Genomic DNA, 19,677 nt, shown 5'->3' on the forward strand with positions numbered 1-19,677 from the left:
TTTACAAAGATCAGCCGTAAACATATGCATATTTGTGATTTGTGCCTTTTGTTGTCAACAGTAGATGCACCAACACTGGATTGTAAGACAGACATTAGTTTGTCTTTATACATATAAAGATTCACATTGCACATAGTGATTTGGTTTTCATCTGTTCGAGATCTTTTGATGATATTCTGTGGTTCCCTCAGGTATCTGTGTAGCTCACTGAAGATATCATAAAGTGTCAAACTGGTTTATAGTGATAGACATAACTATTAACAAAGCACTCATCATACCTGAGTAGTATTATTTATTGCCTTAGTATTTTGTGAGTGTAAAATATGACTGAGTAAGCTTGGCACTATTTTAATCTTAGCATGGACAACACAATTAGATGTCATATTTATCTGTTCTCTGCCCATATTCAGGGAAGTACAAATGTTCAAGTAGGCGTTCTCAGATAGTAAGCAAATTCATCATCATCATCATCATCATCAGAGGATTACCCAGATTTCTCTACAATCAAATCACTGCTGATCATATCAAATCACCTCCATGATGTGTCCAGAAATGCTTTGCAGTTAGCGACTGTGTATTTGATCATCACTATTGATGTAATAATGCAGGAAAATCCAGACAACTCAAGCCAACCTTCATTATATGACAAATGTTTTCAGCTTGTAGTTTTAATCAGCTGTTTGACTGGATGAAACTGGTACCATCCAGTTTGCCAGAGTTTTCCATGTAAGCAGTAATCTTACTGCTTCTTATCATACGGGACCATAATTAAATATTCATTTATTATTCCGTTTTTATCAGTCAATTTATTCTTTAGGCTATATATGTTGTTGCATGCTGTCTCTGTACAAATTTCACATTTTTGTATGTTCAGCTGAATGAATTGGACGTGAACCAACTGAACAATGTCTGTTCTTCCTGTAATTAATACCAATTACACCGTTCTTTCCAGGAAACTTTTGAGGAAATTTTCAAAGAAATGGTAGACCCATGAAATAAAGCCTTGCCATTTTTTTTTCCAGAATCAATGCTGGTTCCCCTTGAGAGCTCAGTACCTTTGATGAAGTTAAAAGCTGCTGTAAAAAAAAAAAGCATTATTAAGTCCACCTCAGATCCATGACACAACATGCAACATGTGATACTATGACTATGTATCAGTATTAAAACACATTGTAATAAAAACACTTTCATATTCTAAAAATACTTCAGCTGATCAATGCAGTCCTTGTGATTCCAATGTAAACACACAGTTCTGAGCCTTCTCAAATAGGACAGGCGCCTGGTTTGAATGTGCTGCTGCATCTTAACACGCCCGCACACCAGGCATGACTGCCTCTACGGCTTTGTGCATGGACCAAAGTAAATGCATTAAATAGCGATAAGTATCTTCATTGTAAACAAAGACAACACCTCTCTTTATACATATTTCATGTGTGATGTAGATGGTGTGCAGCTGATGTGTAGCAGTCAGTTAAACTAGTACCCCCCCCCCCCCCAGCCCAGACTCAAGTGGTTTTGCACCATGTCTGTTTAACAAAACAATTCGAGATCTACTAAATAGATTTTTCCAGACCTTTCAACCACATCTTACAGTCTTTGTCAGTGGATGGAGTTTAGTCAGATGGACATTGCAGTAGGAGAAGTAGTGATAATCATAAAGAAGAGTGAGCAACCTCCATCTGCCAATGATGACTGTGAGAGGTGGTCGAAAGCTCTGAAAAAAGCTAGTAAGTGAGTTAAGATTGTTTTTGTTTGTCCATTTTTTGAAGATGATTCTTTGATTACTGCTTATTACTTACTGTATGCTGCAGTAAGTAATAAGCATCATCATACCACTAAGAGGAACAACAGTATTAATCATGTGAGTCGACGCTGCAGTTACCATAGACTTTTGTAACAGTCCGTACTTATCCATTACATATCTCTTCCTTTAGGAGTGCTGCATTCTGGGTAGAATGTTGGCAGCAGTTGTTGTGAGCCTTGGTAGCTGTGATGGGCTTCATCACTGTCCAAGGACGGCTGGATAAACATACTGCTTTACTGCTTTACTGTCCTGGTGCTTTTCTTTATTAGAGTCTTGCACATAGTTGAGGAGTCAGAGGGAGGTCAAATGCCAGCCAGGGTGTGTTGGAAAATGACAAGTCCTATTTACATATTGGAGAAAAAAAAATGAAATGGCACCACAATTTTCTAAACAGTTTTGGGTTAAATATCCAAATATTTTATGAATTCTCTTTGTCGTTTCTTACAATATGAGGTAGGAGGACAAAATGTAAAACATTTCTGGACAAAATCTGATTTCATCCCATACCAAAACCACTGATGATACATTTATCATTTATCTATTTTTAATGTCCTTGTGAATTTTGTTCAGTGTCCAAATGGTGACACAATCAGAAAATATATATACATCATCCCTTACATAAAACATGGAACATGTTTATTCTGACACTTAATATAGAAAATATGTACTAAAGAATTTCATTTGGCTAGAGTATTGTTTTTTTAATCTTGTAGGTATTTTATTGTAAATATGTGCTGCTCTTGTAATGTGGACTGTATATTAAAATAAAATAAACATATGACATTGTCATATTTATACAAACATTGTTGATGAAGTCTTGCTACTAGTTGATAATTGAATCTGTTTTACAGAGAAACACAAACATGCTTCACTGATGTTCTACATGAACCATGGACATAAAGTCCCTCACTTCTCAGAATCCTATTTTTGTCCCTGGAGTTTCCATGTGTTATTTGTGAGATCGATGTCAATGCATATAAATGCACCATTATGTATTTACATGTTTAGTTTTTTATAGAAACAAACTAAAGACACTGACTTAACTGTGTTTCTCCTCCTCTGAAACTCGACCTAGAGCCTTGACATGAACACACATACATCAGTATGATGCTAGATGACTCTCAGAGGAAGAAGAAATGAAACGCTTACCTCATGCTTATCACCTATAATGAAAAAAAGACTTATTAAACTACAAATATTGAAATCTACCATGGGTGCAGATATAGGCCATACACATACAGTACAGGTATTTTGCTGTCATTAGTGATCATTTGCCATACCAAGTGTTTTAAGAGTGTGCTGGAGGTTACAAACAATGCTTGTGTTATACATATAGTGGAGCTTATGGCAGCCCAATGGTTTCAATGCATTATGTAACTCATTATCAATAAAAGCCTTCCTAATGAAATATGGAGTTCAGTGTGTGATAAATGCTGAATAGATGATAGGAAGACAAGATTAGGCCTAACCTCACAAGCAGGACTCCTCTCCAGTGGTAAAGTCCAGAAAGAACAACTCAGAACATATAAATGCAAAGTTACCATCTTACATGGAGCAGAACATCTTGTCAGTTAGTGGGAGCAGTGGGGCACTCAGGGCCAGCTGTTGCACAAGATGGATGATGAGACTTTACATCAGGAGACCATTAAACACCTTAACTTCTCTGCTGGTTCACGCTTAAGACCGAGTGAGACTGGAGATGTCATCTGAGGGGAACATCAGTGAAACAGCAAGGACCCTGGACAAGAGACTGAGGGAACAGACATCAGCTGTCCGTCAACACCAGAACAAAACAACTCACAGCATCGATTGGAAAGAGGTCAAAGGTCAACACCTGAGCCATCTTCTTTCACTAAAGAAGACCTCAAGCTGCAAGTGGACCTTTGAATTGTGATGTTGTCCCTCATACTGCTCACACAAAGTTGTCTGGTTATAAGAGTATATGAATCCTGACCTGCTATGAGCCAGTGAAGACTTCCCCTAAATATTTTATATTGAGTGTGAAGAACAAAATCTTGACTACAGTTCATGTGGGGGAATACTGAAGATGGCAGTCAAATAGTTAAACTGAATGTGACATTGAAGAATTACAGTCATCGGAAGACTGAAAACTCTGCTGAGGACAGACACGTCCAGAACGTATGAAGTGGTGAGTCGGGCCATGCTTATATAATGCATGAGATGTTAATCCACCCTGAGGTAGAAATTCAAGATCATTTATTGAAGAAGCCTTTCTCATCTGTTTTAATAGTTATTGCAAAACATCCAAATGTAGTTTCAGTAAATAAAGAAGAAGAGAATGAAGATGTACAGAGATCGCTGGGTTCCTGCACAGAGACAGAGATGCATCTGTTTTGATGTTATTCTTACAAGAACCAGAAGTTCACTGCTGGAATAATGCTGCCTGCTCCCAGGTTTTCTGTGGGTCAGTCAGTTTGTGTGGATTTGATTTAATATATACCCCAATATAAACTAAAACAATGTAGATTTGATACAAAACAGGAACAAAAAAATAATCAAAGAATCAGCTCACCTGTCTGTCATCACCACTCCACTACAAGAAGACTGCACAGACAACCAGTGCCTTTGTTGTTTGTCGGCCTGCAGCTTGCCTTACACCAGGATTACCTACCTGCTTGCCTTGTCTGCCTGCCGAGCGCGCCAAGTCAAGGCTCTCATCCTTGGGATTCTCTCTACCGAGCCTTTTCCCAGATTCCTCCCCCTAACCTCAGCCCTAACACCTGCCAGCCTCCATCTCACCATCTGCCTGCTCAAGCAATTTTGTTATTTTACTGTTACCTACTGGTACAGTGTCTGCATTTGGGTCCACCTGCTTCATCCCACATGACACCAGGACTTTTGTGTAGCTGTGCCAAGTTGGTAATCCAGGTTTAGGAGCAGTCATACTGTTGATTGAACTATTTTTTTAGTGCACTTATAAAGCTGGTAAGCCTAAAGAGGAAGAAACGTATGTTATATTAGAGTGTTTCCATCTTGGAATATATGTATATATATGAGAAGAAGCAGAAGAGACAATGATATCCAGAGTCAGATTTGGTCATACAGGACATAAACAGCACATTATTTAAAATAGAACATAATACAGGAAGATAGGACTTTTGTGGAGAAGAGACTTTAGAACATGTGATGCTTCACTGTCAAAGAAATGAAGCTGAGAGAAAAGATCTGATTCAGCGATTCAATTAAACTTTGATTTATGGGAGATTTTTAAGAAGAATATTATCTGTTATATTGATTTGACATAAATCTAGACTTTTTGGTTCTTTGAAACCGGTTTATAATTGATCTGGAACTGTTGTCATAGCAACAAGTCCTTAAAACAAACCTGAAAAGGTGCAGTTTATTGACAGCTAGCAGTCAATAAACAGTTAGCAGTTAGCTGGATCATGACCAAGACCAATTTTCTCAATTATATTTTATAATGAAGAGTTACCTATATTTAAACATCATTAAATATACAACAAAACAAAGTTTGTACACTAAAAAGTAACCATTTCAAATTTAGTTTGAGATACTGTGAGCGAGAAGACATAAACTCAACGCAAAGATTCTTAATTGGTCTAAATTAAAGACATTTAATTTAACATAAAACTTATTAAATGATTAATGACAGATGTCACTTTATTGAGATATGTTTATGGAAGTAAAGATATTTTAAGCTGTTTAATAAGTCTCATTTTCATGGCAACATCAATCAGTCTAACCACACTTACTGCCAATATCTGACAGTAAAGAAAATGTCAGCACAATTTAGAATAAAATAACAGCAGCAACAATGTAGGAACACAAATAAATTAGACTTATTCCATAATTCTATTGCCCTTAAATCAATCTTGAAAGAAAGATTCAAATTAGCTGGATGAGAAAGAACAGGATTATTTTAGCCTGATAACAGCATGTTAGCCTGAATTAGTTGATCCACACTCAACCAGTGAGTGGCGGTAATGCAATATTTCGTTGTTTGCCAACCGCAAATAGACATCAAGAGGAAGAAGAAGGACAGACTCGGAAGAGTCACATTCGTGTGCGAGCAAAACGAGATAGTAAATAGATCGTTGAGCTCTTCTGTGCTTACAATTCTCCTCAAAATTGTAGTTTTGAAAGCACTAGCCGTCAGCTTCATTATTAGCAACATCTAGCTGCTAGCTAGCAGCTGAAGAGCAGCTGACATTAACAGTTAGCAGATTGACAGCTAACTAGCTAGCAGTGTGACAGGCCAACAACAACAAGCTAGTATGGACTCTTGGGTTCGCTTTAACGCCCAGAGCCAAGCAAAGGAGAGAATTATTAGGTAATGTTATGGCTTTTATTAACAATAACGTTTGAAACCTCACTGTAGCTGCAAATGTTAATGTAGCTAAAGTAGTCAAAGTTTGCTAGTTAGCTACATCTCTGCTAGCTTAATTAAAGTCACGTTAGACAACTTATAAACAAATGAGTAAAAAACTTTACGCACAGTGATGAACGTTGCTACCCTACAGAGATAACACGTTCAACTAACTAAGTTGTTCTGACTTGCTTTATTATATACTTTTTTGACTTTTTGATGAGTTTTCAGGCTTGGCTTCACCTCAGGCCTTACGAGTGATAGTGAAGAGTTGAGCAGGCACATATCATTGACCACAGTGTAACAGTGTGAGCTGCAGTTATTGCACATTTCTGAATGTCAACACAAAATTCCAGCTTAACACATACGTGTTTTCTAAATGCACTGGAAGTTTGAGCACTTAAATAAAATAAAAGCTAATAAGTTTATAGACCCAGAAATACATGAATATAATGTTGCATCTTACACATGCACATTTGTTTCCTGCGCTCTTTGTCTTTGTTTAAGTGTTAAGTGTTCAATTGAATGTCATTATTTTATATCCCATATCATATTATATATGTGCCACTCTGGTCGTGACCATAACTTTTGTCATTGGATCCCCATTTTCTTCATTATGAATCGCTATGGTCTGTGTTTGATGTGTAGATTCTGTATTGTACTGTAAAATCACTAACATTTAGTTATTAAACCAGACTTGAGTTTGTTTTTTATAAGAGATGAATGAGTTCTTGACACTCATCACAGTGAGTCTGCCTCCCTGAATGATGTATAAAAATTCAACTGTGTGGCCAGGTCTCCGTCGTCTTACATGAATTATTCTGGAAGCTGTGGTTTGCTCATTGATCATGTGTGTTGTCCTGTCACAGGGCTGCCCAGTATGCCTGCACTCTGCTGGGCTACACGCTGCAGAAAGGAGGGGCAGCAGGTGAACTTCGCAAAACTGTCAGTCAGCTGGAAGCACATATGAGCCTGACAAGAAAGTGTGAGTGAACCAGCTCGTTTGACTGTTTTTTTTTTTCCTACGTAACAATGCTGAGGAGTTACGACTGATGTGTGTTTGTGTCTGGCAGTGCTGCGTTTGGGGAACTCTGTGGAGGCGCTGGAGGCAGCGAAGAGGGCCATACACCTCTCTGACAGTGTGCTGAAGCTCTGCCTCACCATCAGCCACCTCAACAGAGCCATGTACTTTGCCTGTGATAATGTCCTGTGGGCTGGAAAAACAGGCCTCATCTCTAAACTGGACCAGCACAAGTGGAGTCAGAGATCTTTCAGGTCAGTTAGTTTTATGTGTACGTTTTCACAACAAATGCATCTATGGCTCTTTGTCAGATAACCAGTAACCCTTTGAGCTGAAGCTGATGTGACACTTTTCAATGTAATGACACAGTAACATAAGTTTCATAGTGTTGTTTTCATAAGATCATACATGCTGTGAAAGATTTGAATTTGTTCAACTGTGTGCTTGAACATTTGCTTAAAACTTGCAGGTACTACCTCTTTGCTCTGATCCTCAACCTGACCCGAGACGTGTACGAGCTCCATCTCCTCATGGAGTGTGAAGCACGTTACAGAGCCACCAAATCACCACCCTACCCCAGCACCACCACCCAGCCCTCTGACGATCTGTCCTCTTCCTCCTCCTCACCCGCCGCTCCGGCCACCGTCGCCCTGCCCGTCATGTCAGCGTGGCTGCGCAGACAGCTGCACCTGCTGGTGACGGTGCTGTACAGTAACCCGCCGCTGCTGTTGGACCTGCTGAAGAACAGTTGTGATATCTTCATCCCGCTGGATCGGCTGGGGATTTACCCCACGGGGACAGGCTTTGTCGGGGCGTGTGGCCTGGCCTCCTCTGTCCTCTCCATCCTCACCATGGTACACCCCTGGCTCAAACTCAAGCCATGAACACTGAAACACAGATGAGGGTCACATCTGAGGAGCTAAAGGGAGGACTGAATCAGAATCTTAACAGTTAACAGACTCATCATTCTGTGAAGACAGCAGCTGCTGGTGGGATTTTGTTTTGAAATAGGTGGCAGGACATCAAAATCCTTTGAAATGTCCTCAAAATAACCGACAGGGTGGATCCATGAGGAGCTTCTTTTACTCAGCATCACATACCGCATTCACTGATTAACAACTCAGCTGGTTACTGACCTGCATGTCTGCTGGACCACAGTTCCAGCTACGCTTCAGACTGAAGAGAAGAAGTGTGGTGATGCTGCACAGAGCCCACTGCTGTCCTTATTGTCTCTCACTCTCACACAAAGCAAGGCCTTGACCCTGACAGTCCTGCATCACTGTCACCGTGTGATTGGCCCAGCCCGCTCTGATCCTCTTCTCGTGTTTTTAACTTCATTATGTTAACAGACAGAACCAAAAACCCCCTGAGTTATGAGGCTCATCAGTCATTACAGTCTCATCAGAAGCAGCTCTGCTCTCTCGTGTTCTTTGCCTCCTCATTGGCATCTGCTCTCCAACTGGCTCATATTAAATAAGACCCACCCTCTCGGTGTTCAGTAACCAATCAAAATGACAAATGACAACCTGTGACCATGAAATTTAGTTTTTTTTAGTTATTGATCTGCTTCAGTCCTGTGAGATAGAGATGCAGGAACATGATATGTAAATTGAAGGTAAAGCCTATATTTCATTTAAAGAGAAACTTGTAAGGAGTGACGTGTGGTACCATTCCTCTCACCCCCACCATAGAGTCAACACAATCTCACTATAGATTTAGTTTTCTGAATAAAACATGTAATAATAAAAACACACATTGTCCACAGACAACAGAACATCCATTGAAGGCCTTATAATCTTGACAAAACTAATACATTTACAGTAGAAGTTCTATATTAAGATATAGAAGATAAGATAATCTGTTGAGCTTTTGGAAGGAAATCTGATTATTTTGACCTGAATTTCCTGCAGTAGCAGTCAGTAATAACAGAACTACTACTGAAATGACACTGTAACGTCTCTGCTATCATCAGGAAGGTGCATACCCCTGACTCTACTGTACATGCATAACTCTGATGCAGTCTGGTTTTAGAAGTCTTATTAATCAACATCTCAGCAATTATATCTGCAGCTCTTCATCTTTCTACTTAGAGGCCAGCACCTCACTGAAACAGGTGTAAAAACATCTGCAGTGAGCTGGGAGGAGATTAAGGATGTGACATGAATCTTTTAACTGGTTGAATTTTTTTTGTCACTGAATGTGTGTTCTCAGATGTTGGCAAAAAGAAGAAATGTCCAAATAATTTTATATAAGATGGGGAGAGTCTCGAGGGACAACAGCATGTAGGAGAGACACATCATGTTGTTCAATAGGTTACTTCATGCTTGTACTCTGAAGAGGCAGTTCACAGCAGCTGTCCCTGATTGTTACAGATGAGTTCAGTGAGTTGTGGAGCTGATGTTTTAAGGAAGCAGTACCTTGTATCTGACTTGCATGGAGTGAAGTGGTTCTACAACTCTGTTCAGAGCTGCTGCTGATACAGTATTAAGAGTATGAAGGCCAAACACAGTACCACTAGTGGTAGCAAAAATATCACTTTCAATAATCATTGTCTACCATCAGCTAATATATCATCCACTGGTGGTCAGAATCACCTGTCAGTCATGTATCCCTCAAGATTCTCCCATAAAATATCAGCCGTCCTTGTGCAAAAATCACTACTGAAGTCAAAAATGGTCATTTCTCAGCCTTCTGTCACTGATCTGGATGAACTTGTTTCTCTTCTGTGAGTCCTATGTTACACTGGGTTAGTTAGTAGTGTCAGTGTGAGGCGGATCAACGGTTCAGCATGTAAAAACCACTTTCTGAGAAAGAAGTTTCAGGAACGGACCTACAGACATAGTTTGTTAGTTTATGAATTGAAGATTGAGAAAGCATAGATGAGTTCTATTTAACGCAAATACATATTTTCTAATATCAAAACATTATTTTCTAAATTAGAAGCTGAAATATCACTATCACTGCCTGTATCTTTACCATTCTGACTGGACTACATGATGGAATGCTTCTACTCGTCATTCTCATCATCCATATCTGTCAGTCAACACCTACTGAATGTTCTCATTTGTGGACCTTTGTTGTGGTCCAACTTGTTGACAAGTTTGATTTTGTTGTTGATATTTCTGCCTGCAATAAAGAGCTTGTATGTGGCTGAACTGACTGCACAGTCTGTTTCATCTACTTTCATTGTGACACACAGAACAACACTCAAGATAAATAAAAAAAAAACACATTTATTCAGTCCCTCTTGACTGTAACAAAGGAGAGGTAAAAACTCAAAGTAAAAACAACATAAAAACTGACAGTGAATGGTGTCTGTCCTTCTCAACACATCACGGGACCAGCAGCTGTCAGGTGGAACAACAGGCCTTTCTGTCCAGGTGACACATGACGGTTGAGCTGAAGGGACTCCAATAAGCTTTCCAAAGTTTACTGTGGAGAGATCAGAGCAACTGTGTCATATATGAACCCATCATAACCGTAACCACCCTCATCATTTTGAATCATGGCTTTTGAATTTATGCTACAATCACACATCTACCATCACAAAATACTGTGACTGGTCTGTTTGCTGACCACCTGAAAGCTGACAGACCACCTGAAAAGGTGTTTAGTCCGTATCAGAGTTTGACTGACAGCTTTCAGAATGAACAAAACACACTAAACTAACAAACACACCAAAAGTTTGTTTTAACCAAACTTAAGGTGTGAAAGTACTGAAGTGAAAATTAATGTTTGATTTTGTGTTCCTTTATAGAAATCTATCCATTATCACAACTATTAGTGTGTGCAGATGTCACCAACCTGAACTCTTCATCACTCCTGGGTCTCCATGCTCTCATCCTCTCCATCTCCTCCCTCCTCCAGAGCTTCATCTTCCTCCTCCTTCCTCTCCGGAGGTTTCTCATAAGCTTTCTCTGACGGGGTGACGATCACACCGTCCCATGTAGACATCTCTGTAGCCAGGTCTGTGACAGCGATTGCATAGTTAATATAAAAAAATATTAGAAACACTCCTCCAGTATGACACAGCAGCATTTATACTGAAGTTGCGTTTGAAAGAGATCACAGCCACGACATACAAAGACGACCGACTGTGCAGATATTTGGCTGATTGCTTTAATCTCCAAAATGAAAACATGGTCTCATAGAGATGCTATACGTCTCACGCTGAAGAATGAGATTCTCTTACAGCTGGCGTCTCCCTCCAGGCCGAGGATCTTCCTGTAACCTCCATGAGACAGAACCCTCACCAGTGTCTGAGCTGTGAAACACACCATGTCCTGCACAAACACACAGTAACTCAACATCATCATCATCATCATCATCATCACACTGTCGTTGGGTTCATGAAACACTTCTGATGTATTCTATAAATCAAACATATTATGATCCATGGTGGGTTTTTGAGGACACAGTTGTCCCCTACATCAATGCAACCACAACTCTGGGACCTAGTTTATAAACACACATCAGCTGATGAGACCACCAGTCATACCAGGGCGTCCTCAGTTTAGTAAAACTTTAAAGAGTATTGTAATCTAAATCCCAGGACCAGACCTACCTGCTGTTCTAGAGTCATGACTGTGTGGACTCTGAAGTTTCCACTCTCACAGGGGTCGGTGATGCCCACAGAGCCGGGCAGGAAGAGACCAGCAGCCAGCATCTGCAGGCAGCGCCTTCAAAAAAAACACATCACATATGAGTCCGACACAAAGCTTTAGAGACAAGGCCACGCCCCCAGCACCTGTACAGATGTGAGACAGAGGTGAGCGGGGACCAACCTGTAGGCCACGTTCAGAGAGAGAGGCTGTCTGGATGGGTTGTTCATCACTGCAGAGTGGCCCTGGAACACAATAGAACACCAGCCTCACCACTATGACCTCATCACTGATGCCGTACATACATCAATATATAATACCTGTCCAGTATACCGTTCAAGGCTCGTGAAGTGTGAAGCAGCAGACTTGTGGTCTTACCAGCAGGTCCAGGATCCAGGGAGTGAGAGGTTCAAACCCAGGGAAGCGCAGCCTCAGGTCCTTCAGCAGGCGGATCAGCACTTTGACCCTGAAGATTATCAACATCAAATAATCCAATAAATTCAGAGAGACACTCACAGCTGTGCATGGATCAGCTCTGCTAATGAAAACAGCAGCCAATGAGAGTTAAAAGAGAGACTTCCTCACGTGGACTGAGAGGCGTTTTCTTCAAACCAGCGGGCGTGTCGGATGGCAGCGAGAGCGCTCTGCAGCACCTTGATGTCCACTGAGGAAACAAGAAAAAGAGAATAAGACACTGACGCATGGAATGAACCTGCAGCACCGGCAGCTTCAAAAGTAATAAATCGGCTGTGTGTGTGTGTGTGTGTGTGTGTGTGTGTGTGTGTGTGTGTGTGTGTGTGTGTGTGTGTGTGTGTGTGTGTGAGCTCGTACAGTGCAGCTCAGGGTCCAGCTTGCGCAGGTTGGGCGGGACGGTGGTGATGAGGATCTTGACAGTAGCGTCAGCTGAACTGATCTCGAAGCCCGTCTCATTGGTCAGCATAGAAAGCACTGACGCCAGCAGATAAACACAGTCAGTATCCACCAGCCTCACGTTACATTCATGATCAATTCACCGCTTAACTCTTGTCAAATACAAAGTGCATGTTTTCAGACAATTAGCAGGAGTTATTATAACAGACACTCGTGATTTAAATGAAACAATGTCACTCATGAAATTCCTTTCTTTACTGTGGACAGTTCAGCTGAACCTGATTACATATCAGCTAGACAAACTGTGATCACAGGAGCTCATCTGTTACATGATCCTGTTCACTTAAAGCAATGTTGAGAAAGTCATCAAGCCCTCAGCGTGGTATACCTTCAGTAGGGTCCTGTGTGCGAAGGGTCTCCACTACCTTGTTGCCGAGAGCAGCGACTGCCTCCACTGTAAACGACAAAAAAGAAACCTCATCATCTGTATGATGTAAGATACATTATATGACTGCTGGTTTGTAACACTGAAATTAACAATACAGGACATGTGTTTAGATCAATACACAGGTGACTCTGATTCTAAATATCTGACTGTCTATGGTGTAAACTATAGATTGTGTGCAGTGTTGGGGGACAACGTTACTTTCTTAATGACACTTCCCACTGACATGACATTTGAAAATCATATTACATTTCCAGCAGTAAGCCTCTAGTAGTGGGACAGTAAACAAATGCTGCATCACTCAGAAATGATGATCTCTCTGTCATGGGATTAAAGGAGAGAATCAAGCAACAACATTATGGAGCAGAGAGAGACGCAGACACTTCAGGGTAGCAGTCTGTCCAGAGGGACGCACCTGGCTGTGGCCAGCTGGTCTGGAGACGGTCTCATGTTCTCTCTCTGTTCCGTTCTGTCAAACACTTTTTTGCCCATTGTTATCTGCCCCACAACTGAACTGCACTGCCCACCAAACAGCACATAAAGGTGACGACGTTTGTCCCAGTGTGAAAATACAGTGTTGTCTTTTCTATGATGGATATCTGAGACATTCTGGTTTAACTAAGTGGAACACAAGGTAGAAGCTACAATCTAGTCCTCATGGGTTCTCATGGGTTACAAAGATCTGTTGGACACTTCTTAATCAAAATCATACTTTTGCCAGTTTTTGACTTTTTATGAAGTATTTAAACAACAATTGAGATCTTTGGCTTTTTTTGTTAAATGAGAAGAAAAGCATCTCTCAAAAAACATTTTAAATTTCTCAAAGGAGGACACTGGACAAAGGTATCATGTTGGTATCATATCAGCACTAGTATGGAAAATGTTCACAGCCCTGCCATGATACTGTGTCAATAATGAAATGGTGCTAAAGTTTTATACCAAAGACATGCTAAGACGTCTTTGGTATAAAACTAGACGTCAGGATTCAGTGACATAGTGGAGAGCTCTATGGTTGTTTGGTTGATGAGTATGGTGCAGGGTAAGGGACAAAATTAAGACTACTGAGAAGTTGGTGGAGGCTATATCCTTGCTAAAGCCAGCTACTGATCTGGCCAAAGGTGGCGCTGGTTGTTGAGAGGCCGGCAGTGGGGAATGAGAAGCCGACTAGTCCTTCAACCAATGTGGTAACTCATGTGTGTAACCTAGCAACCCACTGGACTAGCTACTGCCTTGGCTGGTCATTAGCTTCCGAGGCTGGTAATGTGTTGCTACCTAGGCTGAATTTGAGCATTAAAAATTTGAATATTTAAAATTAGGCATGAAATTAGAATTGGATTGTAGAAAAAGACTGACAGCACTAGTATCATCATATTGAAGCATGTGCACTAGTGGAGCCTTCTGAATCTGGAGACTCTGAACATGTCAAAATTTGTTATAATAACGATAATTTGTATTGCCAGGCTATGAATTGTACCGTCACTGACATCACTCCGCACGGTTAACTGGCTGCAAACATTTTGATGTGTCATCATCTGAGTGACAAGGACAACCACATCTAAAGGTTCAGAAATAAGATTGGATTGTTTGGAGTTTGGATTGTTATAGTAATAACCTCTTCAATATTTAAGCAGATGACATCACTTCCTACTGATCACTTACATGTTGGGAGGATCTTGAGGATTACAACCAGATCAGCAACGTTGTGTCCGGTTGTCATGGTGCCCTTCTTGTAAGAGCCCACCTGACGTACCTCTTCAATTTGCTACGAAGAGACACAGGGACACTATTATTAACATGTAACACACTGATGTTATTAACTAGCTCATTATTCACAGGCTCCACATCCATTCACTGATTCTGCTGAATCTACAGGTTTAGCAGAAGTTAGACATGACTGATTATCTAGGAAACTAATCTAATCAATATTTGTCACATACATCTATATAAAAATGAGCAATGAAAAGCCACATTGATCTGAACTACAATAATAAGCTTCAGGATGTTAGATAGTGTCAGAAACATGACTCACCACTTCAAAGTTGCCAGGAGCAACAATCAGGTTGTCAATGACATTGTTGATTTTTGTAACCAGGGACAAGATGGAGGACTAAATGCAGGAAGAGACCAACAAACAAGGTTTCTGTCAATGAATCTGAACAAAACAAAACAGAGTGAGACTAAATGTTATGCGGTGGACTGACCTGCTCTGCAGGTGTGGGGCTCAGGTCCTGGTTTCTCTTCAGCAGACACTCGCTGAAAGCCGTCTCATCGGGTGCAGGCTTCACTCTGGGGAAGGCCATCTCACACTGGTGAAAAACAACAGTCTGCTTTACTACTAGCCTAGTCACACAAGTAGGCTAAGATGGTAGTTTAATTAGGATAACATGGTCTCCTGAACATCAGTCACACAGCTGAGCACGCCCTGGATTTATTATTTTTCCAGTGGTTTAACTTCTCACCTTGCTGCACTGATGTACAGGTGAACCCAGTGACATCACTGTTGAGTGTGGTTACAGTTGCAACAGAGCACATCACTGACCGCACACACACAACCACACATCAGTGAGGGTGGCTGTGGTCAGAGGTGAAACAGACTAAAGACTTGCTTTTTTTCGCCCATATAGTTTGGTGTGGGTACAGGGCACACAACATGAAAGGAACTGTCATACAAAGAATATAAACTCCATGTGAATCAAAAACTCAGACAAGGTGTATCAGAATCTCTGTCCAGTGTCTTTACAATACCAAAAACAACTCAACAAAGCAGCCTGTACCCTCCTACCCTACACCCCTTGGCTGCAAAGACACCCCCCTGTGTTGAAGTTCCTGTCTAAATGTTACTCACCACATAAAAATCGAATGGGATGTGTGGGACAAACGGCCGGTACCTAAACAAGCAAAAAGAAAAAACCAAACAGCTTGTATTTAGTAATAATGACAGCAACAGTGATCGTAAAAGAATATCTGATGTAAATAATGTGGTGCTTCAGTTATGACTGGATGGCATTATTGCCCATTGAAGTAGTAGTGGGGGGGTATGGACAGAAGTTAATATTGTATATATAATAATATGGAAAAGTGTCAAAAGAAAGTGAAGAGGGCTATATTTTCTTAGGCCTTCAGCTGTCAAACTAATTTTAAAGGTGTGTGCTGCCTTGTCTTCAAAAAGTGAATATTGGCTTGGACTCTGCAGGTGAATGGTGTAACTTAAGAGGACATTTAAATTTGAAATAAGACTGTGTTCGCACTAATCTTTTAAGTACATGTATTTCAATTTGTGGGATGACTTTGTGGAATGATCTGGATGAAGAAATCAGAGTAAACATATCACATAGTTTAAAAAGATATATATATAAAAAAATGTTTTCCAGGTAGAGATATGAGGAAGCTCTCTAATGATGACGTTGTTATTGGCTTTCTTTTTTCACATTCTTGATGTGGTAGTGTTTTATTATGTATGACTTCGTTGTGTATGATGGACACTGGGTGGATAGTTGGACTATGTGAATCTTTAGTATAGTATATAGGTAACACTAGACAAGCATGTTGCTGCTTCCTACTTCGTTTCGGCCATGAAATGTTTATTTATGTTGCTTATTGAGAGTCTGTTGTATGTGTTCATTGTTAACTTTATTGGTTATTTTTATTTTATATACCGTTAAAATGTTCGAAATAAAGTTTATTCAATTCGATACAAAAATGATTATGCTGAATCTACCCATACACTGATCCAGCAGAGCTTTTTATTCCCTCAGGATGTTACTGAATACAAGCGGATAGCAGCTCAGTGTCTGAACTCACCCCTGGACCAGTCCTCCACGGGACCCAAAGCGGCCTCCCCGACCCCTGCCGCGGTCCCCTCTGGACATAAACACAGCAACATGTCGGAAATGCTCAAGTACATTTACTCCACAAAGGTAATGTTTGAAATAATGATTAGTATTATTTCCTTCCCCTGCTTCCATCCTCAGCTGCTACGCCCCCATAAACACACACACACACACACACACACACACACACACACACACACACACACACACACACACACACACAATACATCCATTCATTCAGCTATAGCTGTTTGGCTAGGTAATGTTAGCTAAATGACGATAGCTAAGTGGTTTGTTCTAAAAGTACCTCTGTCAGGGTAAAATTTCCTCCACGTGTAAGACATGATAGTTCTGGGATAACACAATTGGAATAATCACCAAATTTGCTAACTCGCTAATATCTTAGGTAACGTTAGTAGCCAACAATGCATGCAGCTAGCTTCATGTTACGCTAACATTACTCGCTCTACCAGACACCTGAGCTATGACGACTACAATCAACACTTTGCTTGTATAAAACTGTTCAAAGGAATAGAATATAATGTTGAATTAATTGAAATATAATTACCTCATTGCGTACGACGTTTTGGTGATTAAATGCGAAAATTATAAGAGAACCGTTCACCGTCCCTCAGCAGACCATAGACCATGGATGTATTCTAAGAGCCGGCTGCAACTGCTGCTTCCGGTTCTTCCTCTTCTTCTTGTACACTGAGATTGTAAAACAACGAAATTGCGCATTACCGCTTCCAACAGGTGTGGAGCACGAGTCCGGATTCGAAATTAAAAAGATAAATACATCTGATTGACAAGAGCCGTGACACTGTTTGCATAAAAGCTGGCAAACCCTTTAAGTAAAGGCGTGGACTGCCCGTCCACCTCAAGGTGTCATTATCAGTCTTTACAGCTTGTGGAAGTTAGTATGCACACAGACTATCTCAGTGAGCCTTTCGGTGAGGTACAGTGCATGTGTCAACCTGTCCCTTTATTTCATGACGAAATATACCAAAATAATAAAGGAAAAGGAGAGAAAGACACCACACAAATACTTTGAATAAAAAGGGGGGAAGAGGACTAAGTGCTGAGTGCACGGGATTGACGGATCTTCTGAATCAAATGAAATGGTGTTGGTTCTTCCAAGATCCTGAAATAAAATATATAACGTTTGTTTCCTGAACCTCTCTGAAGGCTGTACCGAGTTAATTACTGTTACTAATAATTAATCTGTAATTTTCGGGGTTGTAGCAGTAGGTGAAGAGAATGGAGCAGGAATTAAGGAAACAGTTGAAGATGAAGCACTCAGAAAAGTTGAAGTGGCAGATTGAGTTTAACCACTAAAAGGAGATGAACTGGGAGTTGAGGTTAAAGCATGTTAAGAAGATAAAGCAAGATGCAAGATTGGAAGTTGCATAATATAAGTGAGTTGGAGTAGTATTTAAATCTGTTTTAGTGATCACAGAATTTTAAACAACTAAAAAAGATAGATGTTTAGCATTAACATAAATTAAAGTAGCAGCAAAAGGAATGAAAGGGGTTGAAGCAGCAGATGAAGTGGAAAGACTGATTTAAAGGAAGGGTGGCAGGATTTCTGAAAACTGAATGAGTCACTCAAAAGAGTTGAAGTTGCAGCTAAAACAAGAGTAGAAGATGAAGCATTGAAAGAAGCTGAAGTTAATAATTAACAAGTTTAAGCACCAAAAATGGTCAAAGCAAGATTTTAAGATGAATTAAATGAATGAGTAGAAGCAACAGTTCAAGTGGAAGTACTGTAAGAGTACGAGTGAAAGTTGAAAGGTAAATAGATTAAAACAGTGGAAGTGATTGTATAAATAAAACTATTTAAAGGATGAGTAGTTGGAAATGACACACTGGGTTGAAGTGTCAGCTAAAATTAAAGCAGTGAAGAGTTGAAAATCAATCACAATTCACAATGTGAGTTCAATCACAAAAAATGAAGAAATACCTGACATTTCTTGTGTGAATAGTGAACAGATGTTTGAACAGTATGAACAGATGTTGTTGAAATCAGCAAAATATTCAGCCATTACTTCTGAAATCTTTTAGATAACACTAATCTACATTTTCTGTACTCCAACACAACAAATTCTTCCCAGTACTCTTCTCTCCAACTCTGTCATGGCTGAATATTTTGCTGATTTTGACAACAACTCAACTCTCGAAAAATGTTTTATTTCTCTGTATGTTCCTTTCTATAATGTTGTCAGACACTCATATTAACAATCTGAGCCTGTCAGTGGCAAAAACAAGTGGGCATTCATTGATCGGGTGGTATTGCCCCAAAGGATTACATTGCAGCCTGTTTCACAGCTGCCAGCTAAAGCGCTCTTGCTCAATACTGGACCAATTTCAAAAACTGTTGTCCCTTTTAGTCACTTAAACACAAAAAGATACTGAAGTTTTCCTTTAAGTAATAGCAGTAATAGCAGTAGCAGACACACATATACAAACACAGCTGGATACAGGTACAAAAACTCAGATAATCCTGAGAGAGTGGGAGGACTTTTGTTTTAGTAGATTTAATTGCAAACAAACAATAAGCAATCTACTAAGGCTTTCACCTCGATAGTTAAGCCTGGCAATGCGGTATACAGCAGGCTCTACCACTCATTTTTTGCAAGCAAATTTAAGATTAGATTAGGAATTGTAATACAAACACTCAAACCACAAACTACACAAACTAAATTGAGCTCACTTTTCTAGCCAAAGTAAACACTGAGGGTGTATATTAGGCAGATTT

The 19,677-nt window shown here is 40.1% G+C and overlaps 2 protein-coding genes across 2 annotated transcripts; one reads left to right on the plus strand and one right to left on the minus strand.

Moving 5' to 3' along the window:
- The first annotated feature begins 5,744 nt into the window (after positions 1-5,744).
- On the plus strand, positions 5,745-8,580 carry pex11b (peroxisomal biogenesis factor 11 beta). The gene is made up of 4 exons (XM_044334960.1): positions 5,745-6,116; positions 7,022-7,137; positions 7,226-7,427; positions 7,643-8,580. Exons 1-4 carry the CDS (start codon positions 6,061-6,063, stop codon positions 8,055-8,057), a joined length of 789 nt encoding a protein of 262 aa, XP_044190895.1. The 5' UTR covers positions 5,745-6,060; the 3' UTR covers positions 8,058-8,580.
- A 1,806-nt stretch (positions 8,581-10,386) lies between these two features.
- Positions 10,387-17,618, minus strand: ilf2 (interleukin enhancer binding factor 2). The gene is made up of 15 exons (XM_044334959.1): positions 17,488-17,618; positions 16,891-16,950; positions 15,935-15,977; positions 15,291-15,395; positions 15,119-15,196; positions 14,749-14,851; positions 13,033-13,098; positions 12,606-12,722; positions 12,360-12,438; positions 12,153-12,240; positions 11,958-12,019; positions 11,738-11,852; positions 11,366-11,456; positions 10,978-11,141; positions 10,387-10,605 (listed from the first exon to the last, which is right to left on the minus strand). Exons 1-14 carry the CDS (start codon positions 17,490-17,492, stop codon positions 10,990-10,992), a joined length of 1,164 nt encoding a protein of 387 aa, XP_044190894.1. The 5' UTR covers positions 17,493-17,618; the 3' UTR covers positions 10,387-10,605; positions 10,978-10,989.
- Between the last annotated feature and the right edge of the window lie 2,059 nt (positions 17,619-19,677).

Source organism: Thunnus albacares, chromosome 19 (genome assembly GCF_914725855.1).
Source record: "Thunnus albacares chromosome 19, fThuAlb1.1, whole genome shotgun sequence".
Lineage (NCBI taxonomy): Eukaryota > Metazoa > Chordata > Actinopteri > Scombriformes > Scombridae > Thunnus > Thunnus albacares.